General features: G+C 34.4%; 1 protein-coding gene across 1 annotated transcript in view; it reads left to right on the top strand.

Moving 5' to 3' along the window:
- LOC148313043 (neurexin 1-like) overlaps positions 1 to 22,008 on the top strand; it is a 201,086-nt gene extending 179,078 nt beyond the window's left edge. Inside the window, exons 13-27 of the mRNA XM_088269555.1 lie at positions 629 to 820; positions 1,635 to 1,778; positions 3,293 to 3,510; positions 4,017 to 4,134; positions 7,025 to 7,618; positions 8,376 to 8,576; positions 9,401 to 9,517; positions 9,650 to 9,828; positions 10,315 to 10,486; positions 11,450 to 11,682; positions 12,322 to 12,516; positions 14,436 to 14,554; positions 15,594 to 16,009; positions 17,276 to 17,418; positions 18,755 to 22,008. Of these exons, the coding sequence (XP_088125681.1) occupies positions 629 to 820; positions 1,635 to 1,778; positions 3,293 to 3,510; positions 4,017 to 4,134; positions 7,025 to 7,618; positions 8,376 to 8,576; positions 9,401 to 9,517; positions 9,650 to 9,828; positions 10,315 to 10,486; positions 11,450 to 11,682; positions 12,322 to 12,516; positions 14,436 to 14,554; positions 15,594 to 16,009; positions 17,276 to 17,418; positions 18,755 to 18,895 (3,182 nt within the window). The 3' untranslated portion in view covers positions 18,896 to 22,008. The remainder of the gene's footprint in view (positions 1 to 628; positions 821 to 1,634; positions 1,779 to 3,292; positions 3,511 to 4,016; positions 4,135 to 7,024; positions 7,619 to 8,375; positions 8,577 to 9,400; positions 9,518 to 9,649; positions 9,829 to 10,314; positions 10,487 to 11,449; positions 11,683 to 12,321; positions 12,517 to 14,435; positions 14,555 to 15,593; positions 16,010 to 17,275; positions 17,419 to 18,754) is intronic.
- Positions 22,009 to 22,274: the final 266 nt, after the last annotated feature.

The raw sequence follows: 22,274 nt of genomic DNA, 5'->3' as shown, positions 1-22,274 counted from the left end.
TAGAGGATCGACTCACGGCGCCCCTCTTGACTTTCTACGGCGCACCAGGGTGCCGCGGCGCACACTTTGGGAACCCCTGCCTTAACCCTTTCAATGCCGGCCGTGATTTTTTCAACAAAAATAATACATAAAAATTTATTTTTTGTATACAGATATAAAGGATACTCGTATTATGAAAACTTACCAGAAATATACACTGTGTGGCGTTTGGGCTGCCGTTTACTCAGAAAAAACACAGTTTATAAATTCAGGGTTGTCACAACTTGATACAGACAACACATTTACTTATATTATAGCGGAATATGACAGTGTTTATAAAATATGTTTATTCATTTATTTATTTATGTTAACTTAGATTACAAAAGGATTAAAATATATTTGAATGTTGCACGAAAATATAAAGTCATTTTAAAACACTGTAGGCGGTAACCCTGTATCAGAGACAATAAAAGAAAGCTTTTAAAATGATGATGACTGATGATAGATGACTGTTGCATTGGTAATATCGGAAAATATGTTACTATTTTTTAATCTTCCTAATATATGTATTAAAGCAAGTCTTAAAGTAAGCAAATCACATATCTACATATTCATAACACGCTTGTGATTTGTATTTTTTTGCTTTCAGGGGAATCAAATCAGTTAGAGCTAGATGGCCCTTTGTATCTAGGAGGACTGGGTCCATCACATTCTTCTATAAACACCCCTCCAGCTCTCTGGACGGCTGCGCTTCGGCAAGGATTTGTTGGATGTATCAGAGACCTGGTTACCAACGGAAAGGCCATTGATCTTACAATGTACGCCAGACAACAGGATTCAGGTATAATCAAATATTTATATGAAACAACCTTAAGAATGATTTGACATATATTTTACAATAGATATCAGACTAAAATTAGTTAATACCGCGATCGCGGAGCATGATGGAATATTGATAATAGTAAAAAATATTAACGTTAGTTCTTCAAATGTACCTGAAATATATCATACTTAAAAAAAAAAATTCCATAGTATCAATCGTTTTTCGCTCGCATCACGTCTGAATGAGAGCAGTTTTAAATTTTGAATTTACAGTTTGGGATTTAAAAAAATAGCTCGATTAATTGAGTACAACACAAAGTGCATACGTTAAACTACGTACGTACTACATACGTTAAACTCTTCACTTTGTAGATATAATTTTTATATTAAAAGAGCTTTTTCATATTATTGAAACAAAATAATCGCTCGTCATAATGTTACATTTTTTGTCTAAGCGGCTTAGTAATTTTATTTATTGAGAGATAGGTAGATACCGATAATCAAAAATTAACTCGGTATTTGTTTATGGTTTCATTATTAAGGAAAACATAGACAAAAGAGAATTAGTCTATGTTATTTTATAATTTAAATTTGACGTTTGGCTTCTGTCAGCTTGTTTGAGGTATTTACTATTTGCGTACGAAAAAAATGTGCATAATTATGCTGCTATTATTACGCATTTTATGTGATAATTCATTTGACTCCATCTTATCCAATTATAAACTAATGTCGACCTAAAATCTCTTATCATTTTTGGGTGTTCCGGTTTGCCAGACCAGTTTACATAATAGCAGTTTTTCTCTTGAAATAATGTTATTGTAACGCTTTTTTAGGGTCTGTTCGTCCATCATGCCACATCCTCCCTGCCCAGTGCGGCACCACGACCTGTCAACACGGAGGCACATGCACAGAAGGATGGAATCGTCCACTTTGCGATTGCTCTGCCACCAGCTACACCGGGCCAACATGTGGAAGAGGTATGCTAAAACAATATTGTATATTCGTATAATCCTTTGGCGTAAATCTTATGCCTCTGCCCATGCAAATATTTTTTAAAATTCTTCTAGAAAAGTGTTACAAGTGTAAAAAATTATCTTTATTATTTCCTGGATTTGAGTGTGGGTTTCTTTGGATAATAAGTGAGCTAGCGAATATAAATTAACACTATTAAATTACGATTTTGAGTAGTTGAGTGGGAAAACCACAGATTGTTGAATTTGATTTACAATGGAACCTTATTGTAACGGACGTTAATATAATGAATTCCTTAATGTAACAAGTTTTTTGAAATCCTCTTGAGTCATAGCATTCAATGAAAAATATTAATTTTTTTTTTTTTTTAGAAAAAGATAAATATTTGTATTTTTATTATTTTCACAAATATTTCAATTTCATTCTATTTCTGTGAGCCTATGCGGCTTATTATTAGAAATAGGTATCAAATTGTAGAGTTCGAACCGAGAAACTCTGACTTAAGAGTCCGCGACACTTACCACGGGACCACAACCCGACACTATACTATATCTAATTAACCGCCCTACACATACGAGCGTACGTGATACATGTCTTTTTTCCTCACCATTGCGCTAACCCTGTGCCAAAAATATTTTATGCAAGACAGAGAGAGGGAACACACTAACGCTAAAGTACATCAGTTTAGTTCTAAAAGCACCTATTATGGCAAAAAAATTCAGGTATGAATACAACAAACATTGTTTTCATAATTCTGTAGAAAAAAAGATGATTTTTTCTACAGAATTAACTTAGAAAATAACCCGAGAGTCGGGTTAAGTAACTAACAGAAACTAGAGAATAGTACGTTACACTAACCTGTCTTTGCAAACATTCTTCGCCCCTTCCATATTCATGCATCTCCTCATACATACCTACCCTCAGATTATTCCTGATCTGAACACTTTCGAGTATATGAAATACTTAATTATGCTTATTACCAATCACATTCACCTCGTAATTTGTTTTACTTTTCTTTCTTCATTCGTTCGATTCAAATGCCCAAACCAACACAACAATTTGAACATCAATCATACATAATTTTGCTGCACATTTGTCTGAAAAAAACACATTACTGCATTCAGTCTACTTTCATCCTTCCTTTGCACACTTTTCATTTCATACACTGAAACCAAGATTTTTTTAAAATTCCATTGTTAAACTTAGTTAATTCCATTTTAATAGTCCAAACCTGTAAAGGTGGAGACTGACCGGAGCATTCCGTCGTAACATCGCTCGCGGCGAGTATAACCAAGCATTCAAAACTATAGATGGAGCGCTCGGCTCGCTGCACTGACTGCCTGAATGCTCGCATCGTAACGTGTTACTTTACGACGAAAGGCTCCGGTCAATCTCCACCATAAAGTGAGCTTCACAATTTAAACTGACACTTTGATTTTTTAGAAACGAAAATTGAATCGCAAAGTCTGTCACATTACAAATATTTATTTGATTTAATTTTTCAACACATTAATTACAGAATCAGCGACGATCTCTCTAAACGGAAGCCAGCACGTGTCCATATCCCTGGGCCCCGAGCATCTGACGCAGACGGAGGAGCTGGCCCTGAGGTTCCGCACCAGCCGGCCACTAGGCCTACTGCTGCTGACCACGGCCACGGGAGCGGCCGACCGCCTGGAGCTGGCCGTGGTGGCCGGGAGAGTGAGGGCCAGCGTCAGGCTCGGAGACAGAGAGAAGGTTTGAAATCCGAGCATGGATAACTTCAACAACATCGTTGATATAAACCGGTGGTTCTCAAACTTATTTCATCTATCGCCCACTTTGAAAGAGGAATGCAAAGCTGAGATAAGCACTATCGATAAAATTAAGAAAGGTGTGTTGAGATGGTTTGGACATGTAGAACGAATGAGTGAGGAAAGAACGGTGAAACAAATTGAGCCGAATGTAATTGGAAAAAGGAGCTGAGGAAGACCGAGAAAATATGACACGATCAGGTATGCCAATTACTTGAAAGTGTTCAGGTTAGGAGTCGTAATAATCGGCGGGTATGTATGAGGAGATGCATAAACTTGGATGTGGCGAAGAATGTTTGCAAAGACAGAGTGGTGTGGCGTAATGGTTAGTTAGTTAGCCATGTTTGGGTTCTGAAGCAAGACAACTGATTTAATTTCCAGAGTATGTTGGCAGCCTTGGTGACACGGGTTGGCTGACTTTTACGACTAACGGCGATTGTTTTGTTGTAGAACCTTCTGGCAGGGCAGAACGTGAATGACAACGAGTGGCACACTGTGCGCTTCTCTCGGCGCGCCTCCAACCTAAAGCTACAGGTGGACGCGGCTGTGCCCGTGAGGGGTATGTTATGTATGTATTGGGCACACCACCGAGCACACTTATTTATCCTACTTAAGTGACTTGTTAGTTATTAGGCGTTGGTACTTGTCTGATGATGTAAATAAGTTTTATAATATAATCTGGATGGAAAATCCATCCAAGGGCGGAACAAGGAATGACTAAATTCATAATTGTTTAACTTTTCAACAGTTTTTTTTTCCATTATTTTAAATTCTTTTGCATTATACAAACATGACATAAATTCAAATACCAAAAAATATAAATAAAACACAAAAAAATCCCACAAAAGCATGGCCTGTGTGTGGGTAAACAATATAATTTAGGTCATATTATATACAATAGATATTATAAGAACTAGAATAAAAGTGTTAATATAAAATACAAAAAGTACAAAATACTTGACTATCAGAAAACAAAAATTAAATTAAATTAAAAACATAAAAAATATGAAAAAGTAAAAACTTAGCAAGCATGTACTACATGAGTGATACGTCTACAAGAAAAAGGAGCTTAAATCAGTGTATTATTATTATTTTCAATTTATATTCTTTCATATTTTGACTACGTTTTTTTAAAAATTATAATCTTTTATGATTAACTTGTTCCGTGCGTCGAACACGGCTCTCGTGTCTATACAAATATTACGCCATGCGTCGTGGGGAGCTGTGTTGAATTAAGATAATGATTTATAGCTGGTTTCATATGTTTTGAAAACATAAAGAAATACACTTCGTGTTTCTTGATTTGTCATTATCGACATCGTTGGTTTGGCATTCTTTTCTCTCTGTCTACCCCTGCAGTGAAACAGCGTGATGGTTAGTTTTGTCTTTTTAAAAAAAGAAGATTCTTTATTATAATAACGTAAGGATTTAACATAATGTGACAATCCGGTTTTGTAATATATTAAAATGTATGTTAACATGTATGTAAAATATTCATCATATTTAAGTGTTCATCTCTATTGTTAGTATTTCTAATAATTACAGGAGTTGAATGTACATATTTACTTATGAATATTACAATAATAAGAAAGAAGAAAACAATCAAACAAGTAAAATAATAATAAAAAGTTTATATTTGCATCATCAAACAAGCCAACATTGTCGATGAATAGTTTATCTTGATTCTCATTTTATTTGGGTGTTTTATTTGTGTATGACTTAAAAGTACATATATTCTTATTCTTCTTCTTTTTGTAGATCCTAAAGATCTGTTTGGGCCTCCGCTGGTCGCTCTTGGGATGTTGACTCCCAGCTGTCTTTCCACCTTTTTGGAGGTCTGCCTGGGGGTCTGCGTCCTTTAGGGTTTCCTTGAAGGGCGATGCGTGGAAGTCTGTCTTCTGACATTCCATTTACATGCTCATTCCATTAATGCCTTCGTTGTCGTCTGAGTTTTTTCAAAACCTCAATTCTTCTCAAGTTATCCACCGTTTTCTTTAAATTTCACACAATGTTGCATTTGAATATGTGCACATTTTTATGTATGTATACCTGTTACAGGAATATATAAAAAAAACTGTTTTCTAACAACTTTTTTAAAGCAATGGCAGTGTCATCTATTGAACGAAATGGCTGCACACGAAAAAACATTTCTCATGGCGGACAGCGTTTTTCTTATTATCTGCTGTCATTAAGTATTTTAAATCTTTTCAATTGCATTGTTGTTTCATAGGTTTTTGATATTACCATTGCCTTACAAGCATTGAGAAATTATACATATTAGAAATGTGTGATTTCTGTTTTCTTTCTTTTCTATTTGACCAGACTGAGCTACAGCAACGCGTGGCTGGGTACAGCCAGTATGCAATAAAATAAATTGAAAAAAAAGAACATCCAAATAAAATTGAATCACTCTTTTTGGTAACATTTATGTTCATCAGTTGAACAAAAAAACATATATGTATGTAACTAAATTTATTGACATAAAAAACGAATGATTTACTTACAGACATGAATGTTGCCAAATCAGATTAAACATTTTTCGCCATACCTGAAGTGATATTGCACTTTTTTCTCCAAGCATACCATTAATTATTGAAATTGTAAGTTTTTACACAGATGAAAGTTTTTTGGTCGCGAATGGAGTCTATATGGTCACAAATTACATTTTCAGTGGTTTGTGATCAGATTAGCTGCGACTGGTACCAGAAATATTGAGTAGATCCACTGAAATCCAAATTGGAAATGGTTATAAGAGAAAAATGTGTGATGTGTAATAATCTTTCCTACTTAAATTTTTATTTATCTTTCTAGTGGGCACTTTTTAATTTTATTTATCCATCTTTTGAGTTGCCTTTATTTTTTCTTCAATTTCTCCATTACATTATTCTTAATTTTGGTAGATACCTATGATTTGTGCCTGCTCGATAAATAGGTTGATGTGAATGTACCTTTAGAATTCCGCTAGTGAAAAAAAAACATAAAATGGAATCCATAATTTTGTAGTGCTTGATCTTGGAATTTCCATAACCTTAACCATAAAAAATAAATATAAAAAGAGTATTTTTGATTCCATTAAAATTGTCCCAGTTAATAAATTAATAATAAAACAAGTCACTATATTTCTTGCTTCTCTCCCTCCAGTATATTTGAGTTTTCGACATTATAAAAAAATATTTAAAATAAATTACAAAAAAATAATTACTAAAGTTGGTAAAAAAAAACAACTAAATAAACTTTTATATAGTTAAATAAAATTAAGACGAATTCACTCTAAGACTTATTTTCGCTTCCTGATCTTCTTTTAACTCTTCCTGTGCTGTCTCTTTATTTTCCTAAAAATTCTTTCATGATTGAATTTCATTTGCAATTATCTCTGCTCTTAAAATATTCTTGGTGTTGTGATTCTGTCTTTCGAAAATGTATCGAAATATTTTATTGACATTCTTATTATGATGCAGCCGAAACTATTTTGGGAAAAGCTTCAACGCTGGAGATTGCGACGATACATCTGGGAGGATTATTCCATGCGGAAGAAGAGATACAGATGACCACGACGCTCCCGAACTATGTGGGGTATTTGCAAGGATTCGTGTTTAACGGTCATCGATTCATCGATCTAGCGAAGACAATGGGTCTGGGATTCAACAACCTCATTCCGACCTATCCGCAGATAAAAGTGACGGGAAAATTCACTAAAACCGAACATCCAAACATTTATAAGGCCGTTACGTTCAAATCTAAACATACCTATGTCGGTTTACCACTTTTGAAAGCTTACTCCAACGTTTATATAGACTTCTACTTCAAAACAATCGAGCCGAATGGAATCCTTCTTTACAATGGTGGCAAAAAGCAGGATTTCATTGCCTTGGAACTTGTGAATGGTCACGTACACTATGCTTTCAACTTGGGAGATGGCATTGTCACTATCAAGGATAAAGCAAAGGCTCCTTTAAACGACAACAGATGGCATTCTATCTCCGTGAGGAGGCCTGCACCGAAAATCCACACTTTGACAGTTGATGATACCTTTGAAGTATTCAGCACTACAGGTAACCAATATCTGATTAATGACAGTTTTTCTTCAATTATCCTCTTCGGAAGTATTGTACAAACAAAACTTTTCTCAAAAGAGTATGGGCGTACATGAACACCCGCGCCTATAACAAAAGTCCGGCGACATTTATTTCCAAAATGGCACTAGTACTGTCATCTGTGGTTGAATGTAAACACTAAAATCCCCTTCAGATTATTTTTCTGTTTTACCCATGATATTTTACTTAAAACAAAGTTTGTGTGAAGTCATCGTAATGATGCTGTAAAAAATGACCCATGAAATAAAACATGGATAATTTTGATTTGAATCATGTTTACCAGTGTAAATATCTTGCTCATAGCATTGACTGTGATAAAAAAATATAAAAAAACTCCTCAGATACAGTTTGGTCCGCAGAAACTCACCCCGAAATGTGTGCTTCCTTTTTTTTTTCATTTCCATTTGATACCACAGCATCGTGTGGCCAAGTACAGCCAGTATATAAAACAAGTTAAATTCTCGTTTGTGTATAACCTGAGGCACAGGACTGATCACCTTGCATTCGTATAATAAACAATCAAATAAATGTTGTATTAATTTGATGTAGTACCCTGCACTGTAGGGTGCAGATAAGAAACAGTAGTAGCAGTAATAATATAAGATTATTTGAAAAAAATCTACACTTTATGTGGTCTTTTAGGAAGGACATTGTCAACTTCCTGACCGGGATGTTTTTTTAATTATCCTTCCAAATGTGTAATATTTTTTTCCAGGGTCCGTTTTAACATTTGAGTTAGACAGCATCCTTTACATAGGCGGTGTAATGAAGGATATGTACGCCGGTCTGGGTTCCGGGATAGTGTCCAGGCAAGGATTCGAAGGGTGTATAGCGAGCCTGGACCTGCCAGGAGAGAGTCCCTCGCTTGTTGACGATGCTGTGGTCCCTAGCAGCTCCCTCTTAACAGGATGCGAAGGTTTGGATATTGATTATACCTTATCTTATTCTTTGTATAATTTTATAATGAATTTTGCAAAGTCCTGTAGTAAATTGTCACTTAAATACAGAACCACACAGAAGTAAATTTTATGTGGGAGAGAATTAACCACTTAACTGACAAATTTTGGTGAGAAAATTTTCCGTTGCAAGAAATCGTCATTGATAAGTTGAAACAAGACTGTCCGAACACCGCTCGGGTTATTCAATAAAAACAAATGGGTCAATATTCGACTCGGGCAAAACAGAACTGACAAGACGGAATAGGATTTACCCAAGCAGTGCTCGGGTTCGTCAGATGCAGTACAAATTCCTTGTCCGAGTCACGCTCGGGCTAGTCAGGGAACTGGTTAAACTTTTGAAGGTGACTTCTCTTAGTCTTCATCTCCATCTTAGTCCTCATTACTGAGGGTTGTGACCCTTGTGGAAGCAATGACTCTTCTCCAGTTATCCCTTGACTGCGCTGCACGTAGTGCTCCAACCACTGAGGTGCCTGCTGCTGTCTTAACTTGATCTGTCCATCATGTGAGAGATCTTCCTCTCCCTTTCTTCTCCTCTAGGCCACCAATTGCAACCAGTCGTTCCAGGCTATCATCATTGCCACACGCAATGTGTCCAAATAACTATAGAATCCGTTGTGTACAGACATTGGCCAGAGTCAACCCATCCTATCCTCTTAATCATTTATTTACTAGTATTTTCTTATGAATGTTTGAATAGGTATTTATTTAAGTTAAGACAGCTTTGGAGGTTTATTTTGGGGATTCTTGATTGAGAAATATTGACTTTAGTATTTCATTTAAGGTCCGACGAAGTGCAGTCATAACGCATGTGCCAACAAAGGGCTCTGTGTGCAACAGTGGAACACCTACGTATGTGACTGCGATTTAACATCCTTCACCGGGCCTACATGCTATGACGGTAAGTGCATTCAACATTTTAACAAGACAGATCCAATTTAAAATCACTTGTAAGCGAGTGGAGGCTTAATTAAAAAAAAATACTATCTTTGGAATCATAATAATACATCCGTATAATTTTTCCATGTTTCAGAATCAATTACATACGAGTTTGGGCCTAACCGCGGAATGATCCAGTACACGTTTCCCAGTTCACGAGTTGTGGACACGGAACAAGATCTCGTGGCCCTGGGTCTGATGACTTCCAGATCGGATGCTGTGATCTTGAGAGTGGAGTCAGCAACTACTCAAGATTATATGGAGATGGAAATTGTAAGACCTAATTAAGATTGTAACATTCAAAATATTATATAATATCTTTGCAAAGTCAATATAAAATTATCTGTACTTATTTATAAGATAATTTCTGCTTTTTTCAAAAAATACTTCAATTCAGCTCAGTTCTAAAAATCAGCATTTACTATGGTAAAAAAAATTACGATTCTTAGAAAATTCTAAGAATCGGAAGGTAGGTACATTTTTTGACTTGTATATACATATACGGTCCATGTTTACAAGTTTCTTGCACCCTACCCTAATTCGTATAACCCAAGTTTTGTCAGCTCCCATTTTTTACCTATAATTTGTATAAACATGTTTAGATGGGTCCCAACAACAATGTGTTAACATTTATTTTTATTATATACTTATGTTATTAATGTTTTTTTCAGTGGATAAAATTTACAAATTGCATTTTTTCAGTATGACTAAAAATAGGTGATGAGTATTTAACCACATATCATGGCATTATCCTTTCAGGTGGAGGGGAATGTGTTCATGGTGTATAATGTTGGTAGCAATGACCACCCCATTGGAGAGATTGGCGTGAAAGTCAACGACAATGCTTACCATGTTGTCAGGTTCACTCGACACGGTGCCAATTCTACATTGCAAGTTGACGACTTCAATGTTCTTATCAGTCACCCGCAAGGTTTGTGTGATTTTATTAATATTTTTAACTGTGAATAAAATTATAATGATGATTTATTGATTCAAATTGATGTTTGTAATCATTCATATTATGTAATTTATTATTATTTATTCAATTTTACACTGAATTATTTACCCTACAGTTGATATAATATCAATATTATAGGTGTTTCAAATCGAGATGAAACATCTATCGTTTATATGAAAGAAGTTGGAAGTCTGAGCATTTCAGGAGTTACGAGCATTGTCTTTAAAAAAAATTCTTGAATTACATTCCTTTTATAATTTTGTTATTAAGGCTTTTTTTTATTTATTTCAAGTTTATTATTATTTTTAATGTTTTTTATCATTGTATGTTATGTAATAAGCAATATTGGCCACATGCGTGCATACTTCACTTCAAGGTTTGTATTAAAAATAAATAAACGAAATAAAATTATGGTCCACAAATGCTATATGTAGTGACTTTGCTTACCCTTTATTACAACATACTAAACATGTAATGATAGCTTAAAATGTACATATGCCCATTATTGCGTGTGATAAGTGCAGTTTATGTTAATGCTGGGTATGAACTGTAAAGAATAACGTATGCTAAATGTATGGATAAATAATGAGTGTGTATGCACTTTGACAATGCACCCTTTCATTCATTTAAAAAGAGAAATATTTGTGTTTTTTTACTATTTACAAAAATATTTTAATTTCATACTATTTTTGTGAGCCTAAGCAGCTCATTATTAGGAATAAGTATCAAATTGTGGTAGAGGAGGTTCGAACCAAGACTCCGACTCAAGAATCCGTGACACTAACCACGGGGCCACAACCCGACACTAATATCAAACTATTTGCAAAGCAAAGCGCATAGATAAAGGCAGCTGTCACTCAAATTTTCACTTATCTTTTTCCATTCAAAGGTGAATGCAGTTTTTAATATGAGCTTAAGTAAATTTTTCTATTATAGGTCAACAATCGACAGTTTTCAACAGCCAATCGGCTGTATACGTTGGCGGGAAGTGGAACAAAGCCAAGTCCCGAGTGGAGCGGGGATTTAGCGGAGCGATATCCGGACTGGTGGTCAACGGGATCCGGGTTCTGGACCTCGCTGCTGAGAAGGATCCTGGCGCTTCTGTCAGGGGAGATGCGCAACTCATGACTGGGCTTCTGGAGAGAAACGAACTGCACAGGATGCAGCAGGTTGGTTACATTTGAGATACAATTCGACAATTTGTCCTATCCATTCGACCCTAATTAGAATATGTACTAATTAGGGTTGCATACCAATCGCAAGTAACCGCAGACCCAATCCCGATCTGTACAACGTTTTTTGTTATCTCTCGCTCTCTACCAAAAGTAAGCAAATGGAACGGCTCTAACCATCTCCTACTCTCTACCAACAGTATGTAAAAGACGTTTTTAAGCATTTCCCTCAAATGTGTTAATATAACACTCTCCTTATCATTCATCGTTCACTTTGTGTAATACCACTTTAAAAAATATTAATTTGTGACTGCCCGTTTGGGAATAATCATTCCATCATCAGGCGATTAAAATGAAATTTTTCAATTTGTAGGAAAGAAAGAAGACAAATGAATCACAATGTCTTCTTTCTATCTTTAAAAAATGTATTTTTGTATGAATGTCAGACTGTAACAATTTCATTTTAATAACCTGATGATGGAATGATTATTCCGAAACGAATTTAGTCACAAATTCGTGTTTTTTAAAGTGGTTTTGTGATGAATGATAAGGAGAGTTTTATATTACCGCACCACAAAGTTAACAATGCTTTTAATATACAAAATATAATGTGTTAATACTTTGTATTTCAATTAGACCCCAGCATCAGGTTACGGCGGAGTGGGTGTTCTTGACGAGCTGGTGTTCTCTGGAGCGGGTTCAGGATGTCGGGATGACGACGAGGATGAATGTCTTCCCGCTCCGGAGGCTGGCTCCGGGGGAGACGACCTCATCACGCCGGTATACGTTCCTCCCCAACCGAGACCGACTTCATCCAGTAAAATTAATCAGGTTACTAACTTTTTTTTATGGCTACTACAGCTGCCATTCTTAGCATAAATAAAGAATATTTTTAAAAGGTCCTACTCTCACCTGGGTGAAATCAATCTTATCCCTGTTAAATTAGCATGGTCCCGAATTCTATGTATTAAATTTAAACAGATACATGTATAGCAATTTTTCTTTAATAATTGACAAAATAACAATAATTTAATACATAAAATTTATTTACAACATTTTGAGTGTGTCCAAATACTTGTTTACAAAATCTGGATTATCTCCAATTACAGGAGTTATTTTCATATTATTTTTTGAAATCTCATCAAAGATGAAGAAAAATATGGAAGTCCGAATCCTGGATTATAATCACACACATGAGAAACGCCAGAAAATATCATTTTCATTTTTATTATTAAGCTAATAATTTGACCAGATAATTTATTTACAACATTTTGAGTGTGTCCAAATACTTGTTCACAAAATCTGGATTATCTCCAATTACAGGATCTCACATACTAATATAAGAGTTTCTGCTTAATAAAAAGCTTCTTTACATCTTACCAATAGATGTCTCAAGTGAAGTTCTAGTGATTCATGAACAAGGTTTCTAAATTGGTTCATATATATAGAACTTCCAAGAATTTGAGTAGTGTGGTTGTCAATAATGGGTAGAATTGGTGAATGTTACACGTGTGTAAAGTGATCACTTAAACCAGCCTATGACGGTCGTAAGCCCCGTAAATGCCCAGACTTCCATATTTTTCTTCATCTTTGATGAGATTTCAAAAAATAATATGAAAATAACTCCTGTAATTGGAGATAATCCAGATTTTGTGAACAAGTATTTGGACACACTCAAAATGTTGTAAATAAATTATCTGGTCAAATTATTAGCTTAATAATAAAAATGAAAATGATGTTTTCTGGCGTTTCTCATGTGTGTGATTATAATCCAGGATTCGGATCTCACATACTAATATAAGAGTTTCTGCTTAATAAAAAGCTTCTTTACATCTTACCAATAGATGTCTCAAGTGAAGTTCTAGTGATTCATGAACAAGGTTTCTAAATTGGTTCATATATATAGAACTTCCAAGAATTTGAGTAGTGTGGTTGTCAATAATGGGTAGAATTGGTGAATGTTACACGTGTGTAAAGTGATCACTTAAACCAGCCTATGACGGTCGTAAGCCCCGTAAATGCCCAGACTTCCATATTTTTCTTCATCTTTGATGAGATTTCAAAAAATAACATAAAATTTATATTGTTGCATTTGTATTATATATTTTTTTATTCCTTTATTTGAAATTAAAAATATTTTGGCACCAGGATATCTTGTGCAATAAATAAATGTTTCCCCTCTTTATTTAAAAAGACTTCTTCAAAGACTGATAAACAATCCAAACAAAAAACTTTTCTGTTTACGATTTCAAATTACAAATAATACTCACTCTACGCTAAGCTAAAATTAAAAAAAAATCTGCATGAACCTAATGCTTCCATTCTTTTATTTGCTTGTAGGTACCTACCTACCTAATTCTTCCTTTTATAAAATGGCAACTCCTAATAGAATCATAATTAAGTTGGTAGTCTCGAACTCCTGTCAGTGTAACCAACTAAACAAATCTTTATGTGTGAAATTCAAAAATAGACCTTCAGCATAGATTATATATGACAATTCAAAATGGTATCATGTTTCAGTTGGTAACCTTGAACTATGTCAGTATAACCAACCAAACAAACTTTATGTATAAAATTCAAAAATACACCTTCAGCTTAGATTTTACTATGATTTGTGGTTAAAAATCGTTTGCAATATTGTGATTACATTTGTACCAACAATCCAAATAAATCCTTTTGTAGCCTTTTGTAAGTTTACTTGAAAATTTCGACAGTTGAAATCTAATTACTTATGATAATTTTATTTCTAGAATAATAAGAAAGAGCAAAAGAGCGGTAAGCTGGAGAAGCCTTGTGATGATGAGGATTGCTTTGCCGGATCAGGGTCAAGTGAAATCACCACTGAAGTAGATCACACAGAGCCACCGAGGTAACCAAATTTCAATGTAAAACTAAAGATTTTGAATACAAATGTTTGTTTTATCAACAGGTCTAACAAATAAAAATAATATTTATTATTATCTTCAGTGCTCTGTATCATGCATTGGCAGCTTTAACTGTTAGGCTTATTTTCATATCTTTCTATATCCCTATTTTTTTCTCTGATGCAATTTGTACAAAAAGCCAGATAAATTAAAAGTTCTTAACTCAATTTTGTAAAAAAAACTTTCACCTTTATTTTAAGGTACAATATTTTATATGACAGGTCTTGATGATATTGTCAAGTTTCCTAACCTGACTTAGTGATCAATTGCTCTGAATTTCTCATGTTCTTGATGCTGACCACTAACTGACAATTTTTTTTGAAGTTTTTAAAATATTTGAATCTTACTATGATATCTCAACATACATGAAGAAGAATATGGAAGTCTGGGTATTTGCAGGGCTTACGACCTGTTGGCTGGTTTGATTGATATGCATGTTAACACATTACGTTATACACTGATAGACAACCAATCTATTCAAATTTATCCTTCCTGTTTCCTACATGGATAAAAAAATAATACATTTTTTATAGCTAGCTTAAAAAAACACACTTCAAATTTCGGAAGTTGTATTAATCCTTCAATTGACACCATCTTTTACATGGAGTTCTTGGATTGAGTTAGATTTTTTATTTAGCAAGAGACCTTCATGAAATGTATGCTAAATTCTTCCAGATTTTTTTTACATACTAGGGAGGCGCTTTGAAAGCACGATATCAATATAAAAATAACTACAAGAATTTGGACACACTTAAAACATTGAATTTTTTTTACATTAAATATACATAATTATAATAAAAGTGATGATAAATTTGGATAATACATATATGTATGTAGCGCCATTTTTGTAAAATACTACCTCAATGGCGTTTGCATACTACATACTATAAAACAGAGCTTAGAAATCTGGACTGGTGTGTAACAAATAATAATTTGTCCTTGAATTGAGTAAATCGCATAATCTGTTGATTGCTCATTTCCAAGTTTACTCGTCAGCACCGGAACGAGCACCGCGGACGCGGGAACGTCGTCCTCCCACGTGCCTAGCGGGGCGACCACGCTCCCGCACGGCGCGGGCACCTCCTCGCGCCCTGCGTCGCCCTGGTCGCCCTCGGGCCGCCCGGAGCCGCCGCCCTCCAGCCCCGCCACGCCCCCCGCGCCGCCCACCTCGCCCGAGGAGCCTCCCACGACGGTGCACCGCACGACGGCGCACACCGTCCCGGACCAGTTCACCTGGGGGCCCGTGGAGGAGTCCAGCCCGCACTACCCCGGCCTGCCGGAGCGCCTGCCGCCCCTGCACACTCCCCCCATCTACTACTACCCGCCCACTCCGTACACCCCCTCCAAGACTACACCGAGGATCAATCCAGAGGCTTCCGACTTCCTTGCCATGGTGATCGGTAAGTCAATCAGACATATATTTTTTAACCTTTGTATTTTTTCACGAAGAAGTCGGTTTCGTATTATCCTCTGAGAATCAAAATGTCATCGATTCATCAGTTAATCCCGGATATCCGTGAAAGCCTTAAGGCAGTGGAGGAGAAAACTAATATCTCAAAGATCTCCCCATAAGCTCTCTTTTTGGGCACAAAGCGAAACGTAGATACTTTTATGTAAATTAAATAGAATCGTTTTTAATATTGAATTTATATTGTCTATTACATTGATTGTGTAAAATTTACTGTGTCCAATACACAAAGAAGTCGGTTTTGTATCATCTCCTGAGAGGTACCTGGTAATTATTTTTGTCCGACTCTGTAGTGTAACGGTCAGCATACTCGGGTACCGTTCTGGAGGTCCCGTGTTCGATTTCCCTGGGGGGGGATCAAATAAATAAAGTGATTATTTCTATCTAATATTTATTCAATATTACCCCGGACTGGAACCTGAAGCTGAGGGCTGATCACCCTTTCTTCATATGTTAACGATCAATATAAAACTGCGTTTATATGATGCAGTGCCCTATGCATCATTTGAGTGGGGGTAGAGGTTTGAAGAAGACTTATTATTTAGTTTATAAATATGTTGTGACATAAAATTATGAAAAAGTAAAAAAAAATGTGTGTAAAAAAAAAACTCACTCCCCAGATACTGTTTTGTTTGTAGAAACTCACTCACGGACAGGTTAATTTATATATACCACTGGTTTCTAGTGTATTTTTATGATTATTTTGTGATTTATGAATTTTATTTTTATTATTTTTAGTGTAAAATGCTGGTTTTATCAGAGAATATTTTAGTTACTTTATGTGATATTTTATTTATGTAAATTTTATAGAATTCATTATACCAGAATGAAAAGAGAGAGAAAACCCTTATCCACACCCCAATGGTAGATAGGGCACTCCATCATATAAATGTAGTGTTATCTTGATCATTTACACATGAAGGAAAGGTGATCAGCCCTCCGCTTCAGGTACCAGACCAGGGTAATCTTCTCCTTTCTGTGCCACTTCTAACGAAGATCGGCGACAGACCAGGGTAATATTAAATAAATATTGCAGTGAAAAAATCACTTATATACAGCGTGCTGACCATTACACTACGGAGGCGGACAGAATGAGAAAGCAGAAATAATTTTTATATCTAAGGACATTTTCTGATTCCACTCTATATCGAGCCAAAATAGTCATCTTAAGTTAATAGTATACTTTCAATGATTTCAGGTATTGTGGCAAGTGCACTGATAGTTGTGATACTCATCGTCCTCATAGTCTTGAAATTCAAGTCTCGGACAGATCCAAGCTACAAAGTGGAGGACGACAAGGCTTTCCAGCAGGGAGCTAGCGCTGCCTTATTAGGAAATCAGGTATGTGTATATTAGGATGAAGACTGACCGGAGCATTTCATCGTAACGTAACATGTTACGATGCGAGCATTCAGGCAGTCAGTACAGTGAGCCGAGCTGCTCACCGCTCTTTCCGAATGCTCTATCCGAAGTCGGGTGCAATTTAGGTCAGTATCAGGGTTGCCAATCTGTAGGAAATTCCCCAAACTACGGGGAATCTTTTTTTTTCTTCATCTGGAGTAAGCTGTAATTCATTAAAATCACAGAACCAAAAATCACGTCTTTGTCGTCCGACATTTTAACTAGGACTGCAAAGTTGCATAGATTCATACAGATTTTGGGCTATTGATTCTATACAAATTTAATACAGATTTCTAAACTAACTCAGATTTTTTGGTGTAACATATGGCAACACTGAGCACTAGACCCCAAACGAGCACTGATCGCGGTCAGCAATGCTCTAACGTAACATAACATGCTCACCGCGAGCGATGTTACGACGAAATGCTCCGGTCAATCTTCACCCTTAGGATTTTTTTATGATTTAGCAAGTCTTGTCATTTTTCGTTTTATCAGTTAACTTAACCCTTTAGCTGATTAGTGTTAATGAAGATTTTATTTGAAAAAATGACAGGTTTTTCATTTCAAATATATGGTATTAAGATATGATATCTCAACTTTAATAACTATTGAATTTTATCAATGTCTATCGAAGAAGAATATGGAAGTCTGGGTATTTACTGGGCTTCAGGGTCATAGGCTGATTTAAGTGATCACTTTATACATGTGTAATATTAACCATTCCACCCATGAATGAGAACCACACTACATACTCAAATTTTGGAAGTTGTATTTATTTTTCATTTAATAATTTTTTATTTTTTATTTTTTAAAAGGAATAACTCGCAAAGCGTCTATTTTAGATGCTTGTCTGCAGGTAAGATAGTAAGGATAGGGAAGGTAAATGTGAAAAACACATCACAAACACCTAGACCAATTGAAAATAAATCTTTCTTGAATTCATTTTGCAATTGGCGGGAATCGAACCCGCGACGCCAGTTTCGCAGTCGAGCGTCTACCCAACTACGCCACAACGCCTGCCTAATATCTTCTTTGACATGCTAGTTCTCGGCACCATCTTTGGTTGAGTCGAGTAAGTGTTTTAATAAGCAAAGAGTTTTATGAAATGTATGTGAGATTCGTTTCTAATTATTTTACACACTGGAAGTCACTCGAAAACGTGATTTAATATTTTTATCAAACTTATAATTAGACCAATTACTTTTTTTACAATATTTTGAGTGTATCCAAATCTTCAAAAATCATCCGTAAATTATTGTGACATGTGGTTTTACAGGTGCAGTCCAGTCAAGCAAATATGGGCTACCAGATGAACGGAGCGTCAATGCAGAGGAATGCAGCTCCTGTACCAATGGCCAGAAATGGTGCGAACGGGAAGAAAAGAGACAGTAAAGATATCAAAGAGTGGTACGTGTAAAAGAACCAAAAAAAGTGGAGTTTACAAACTTAACGATACACTAGAAACTCCCGGTTTCCTTTTGAAATGTGATGTTTACAAACTGGTCGATTTTTATATGGTGGATAAGTGTCGCGTATCAGTGTACTAGAATAATCTAGAAGTGTAGAAGCGATTATCGTTATTTTGTTGTTTTTTTATTATTATTTCCCGTCGTTTAATGGGAAATTAATGTCTCGGGAAGTGATAGTCGCATTATAATTGTTACTTGGCTTGGGATCGCTCGAAACGGGTAGTTTTAGATCGGAGTCTTTAGAGAGTGCAGAACACAAGAGCTATTTTAGGAGGTTTACGAGTTTACGTGTTCGTGGGTGAATCAAACAAATAGTTATTTTCAAAAATCATTACGATAATTTACGATTAAGTTTAAACAAATTGTTAAGATCGCACTTATTACGAAGTTTCTAGATTGTAAGGCCGCACAGTCGATTGGGTGATCCGAGCCAGGCAATGTTACGAAGGCATTCTGCAGTTGTTATTGATATGTTCAAATATTGTGATTTATAGCGTCGGTTTAATGCGTCAATTTAATTATCAGGGGAATGATCATACTACGGGCCGAGTGAGGACTATTTCCTCGAACATTCGATGAAGGGATTACACTTATACCGGTAGAATGTGATGTGTATGTATAATAATACCATTAAATTATATTCTGTACTATATTTCCTAGTCTTGTGACAGTTGTGAAAGGTTTTGAGTATAAAATTGTACGCCATCAATTATCTTTTATGTCTGTGAATATTTCGATATTTCACTTCTTTTTATTGTCATGTAGATACGTTTTATTAATTTTTTATATAATTATTGTAATAACATTACTGTTTTCTTCCAATTAATGTTGTTATATACCTACATACTATATTGATGTTATCATAAAAATATTTTTAGTTTACCTCACCAACATTATTCAAAGAATTTCTTAAATGGCGCTCACTAGCTCTTTGAATGAAGAGTTATCTAAAACGTTATGTATATATTTTGTCATCCCACTCAATTTAAATAATATATCAAATAGAACTGTAAAATACAATGTCGGCACTGGAAAGAAATTTATATTAATTTTTTATCATTAAAAGGTATAAAAACCTTGTTTTTTACAAGGTTTCAAATTAATAATAATAATAATAAGACCCTTATCCGCACCCCAATGGTGCATAGGGCACTGCGTCATATAAACGCAGTGTTATCTTGATCGTTTACACATGAAGAAAAGGTGATCAGTCCTCCGCTTCTGGTACCAGTCCAGGGTAATATTGAATAAATATTACAGTGAAAAAATCACTTATATTTATTTTACCCCCCTTGGGAATCGAACCCGGGACCTCCAGAATGGTAGCCGAGCGTGCTGACCATTACACTACGGAGGCGGAGGTTTCAAATTACTATAAGAAATCATAATATACAGTTATTTCAAAATCTGAAAAGAATTAAGAAAGATGTAATGAATTTATCTTCAGTATTTCTCGCAATTGGAAACACCCAATACATATAACAAAATAATAATAATTTCAACACTTGGTTCTGTACTATTCTAGGGATTTGTCTACCATTTGTGTGAGGACTAGATATTCAATTCAATTTTGGTGGTCTCAATTCTTTATTATATATAATAAGTATAAAACAACTAAATAGCTTTTTCCACTTTTATTTTATACCGAATTTCTTTGTTATCAACATCATCAGTCTGGTGGTCTAATACAATGAAATGTAAAAAGCCACTAATTTGCTGTTTTATTATTGTGTTGCGTTATTTGTTTTGACATCTAACGAGGATATTCAAGATACAATTTAAAAAAAAATGTATTTAAAGTGACAAATATATTTTTCTTTTCCACCGTCGATATTGTTGTGTACACAATTTGATATTTTATTATTAACTTTAAAGTATTTTTTAAGAACAAAATGTGATTGCAAATATCGAACTACACTAGTGCAGTTAGCAGAATAGCGAAATTATCGTGATGAAAATAAATTAATTGATTTGCATGTAACTCATATTAAACTTATCATTTTTCCTCTAGATTCCTAGTTCCACTTTTGTAAAATCATCAAAACGTCGAGTCTTGTTATTTTTAATGTGTAAAATAATATTTTGGTTGTGCCCATTTCAAAATTATGATTTTTATCATAGTGCTATTATGATAAGATGTGGATTATAAAATGTGGAAAGGATATCAAAATTGGAAGTAGAACTTGTGTAAATAGGTAAAAATGCTTTGAAGGGAATCAAACGAAATGGTCTGATGAATAGATAGCATTTGGATTTGTATTTTAAAATCAATTTCACATATCTCTTTTTAGAGTTCGTGTTTACCTTAGCTTTTGGAACCGTTTGAATCAGATTTTATATATTGTAATATTGAGAGCTTTTTGTGTACCTCTTGCAATATGGCTAGTATATTGATACATTATTTTAAATAAACCATCTAGAATTTCATTTTTTTAGATTGTCAGAATCAATGTTATTTTTAATTCTTTGGAATATGTTTGCTTACAATGTGTGTGTTTTTTTAAATCAATTGACTGAAGTGATTATCAGCAGATATCATAGGATATTATATTTATTTAAAATATTTAAAAACTATTCATGTAAAATATTTATTTTCCTTCAAATCATGTAAATAATAAACCTATTAATATTTAATTCTTAGCGTATTCTATTTCTTGGAACATTTTAATGAAATATTACAATAATTTATTGTCTTCTTTCTATCTGTAATCTAAAACATTTTGAGCTCCTTGCTATTAATTATTTGAAATATTTTGTTTTACTTAAACATGCATATATAAATTTATTAAATTTTCCACATTTACAGACAAATTTTCTATTAGAATGACTCGACTTCTGTCTCACATAGTCAAAATACTAAAGTTATACAACTGAGAAAAAATACTAAAGAAATCTCCCATCCAAAAAGGTTGTTGCAGAATATTTCATTCAAAGTAATGTATATATGAAACTATTGCATAATTGAGACCCAAAAGTGTACTGTTAAATAAACTTTAGTATTTTTTATAAGTTCATTGTTAGACCATAAATGTATTTAAAAAATATCATCCTTAAAATCTTCAATCAATAATACTTATGAACTATATTTAAATATATGTATATATATGTATATATATATATATATATATATATATATATATATATATATATATATATATATATATATATATATATATATATATATATATATATATATATATATATATATATATATATATATACATATATATATTTCTAATTCTATATCTAGTAGATATGTTACCTTTTGCCAAAAAGCTTTAAGTCAATCAATCATTTCAGAAAATGTATTATTACTGGGAAGAATTA

This window comes from Brachycentrus maculatus, unplaced genomic scaffold (genome assembly GCF_059751285.1).
Source record: "Brachycentrus maculatus isolate JH-2025_06_01 unplaced genomic scaffold, ASM5975128v1 h1tg000025l, whole genome shotgun sequence".
NCBI classification, from domain to species: Eukaryota; Metazoa; Arthropoda; class Insecta; order Trichoptera; family Brachycentridae; genus Brachycentrus; species Brachycentrus maculatus.
This window is presented reverse-complemented; position numbering and strand designations above follow the sequence as displayed.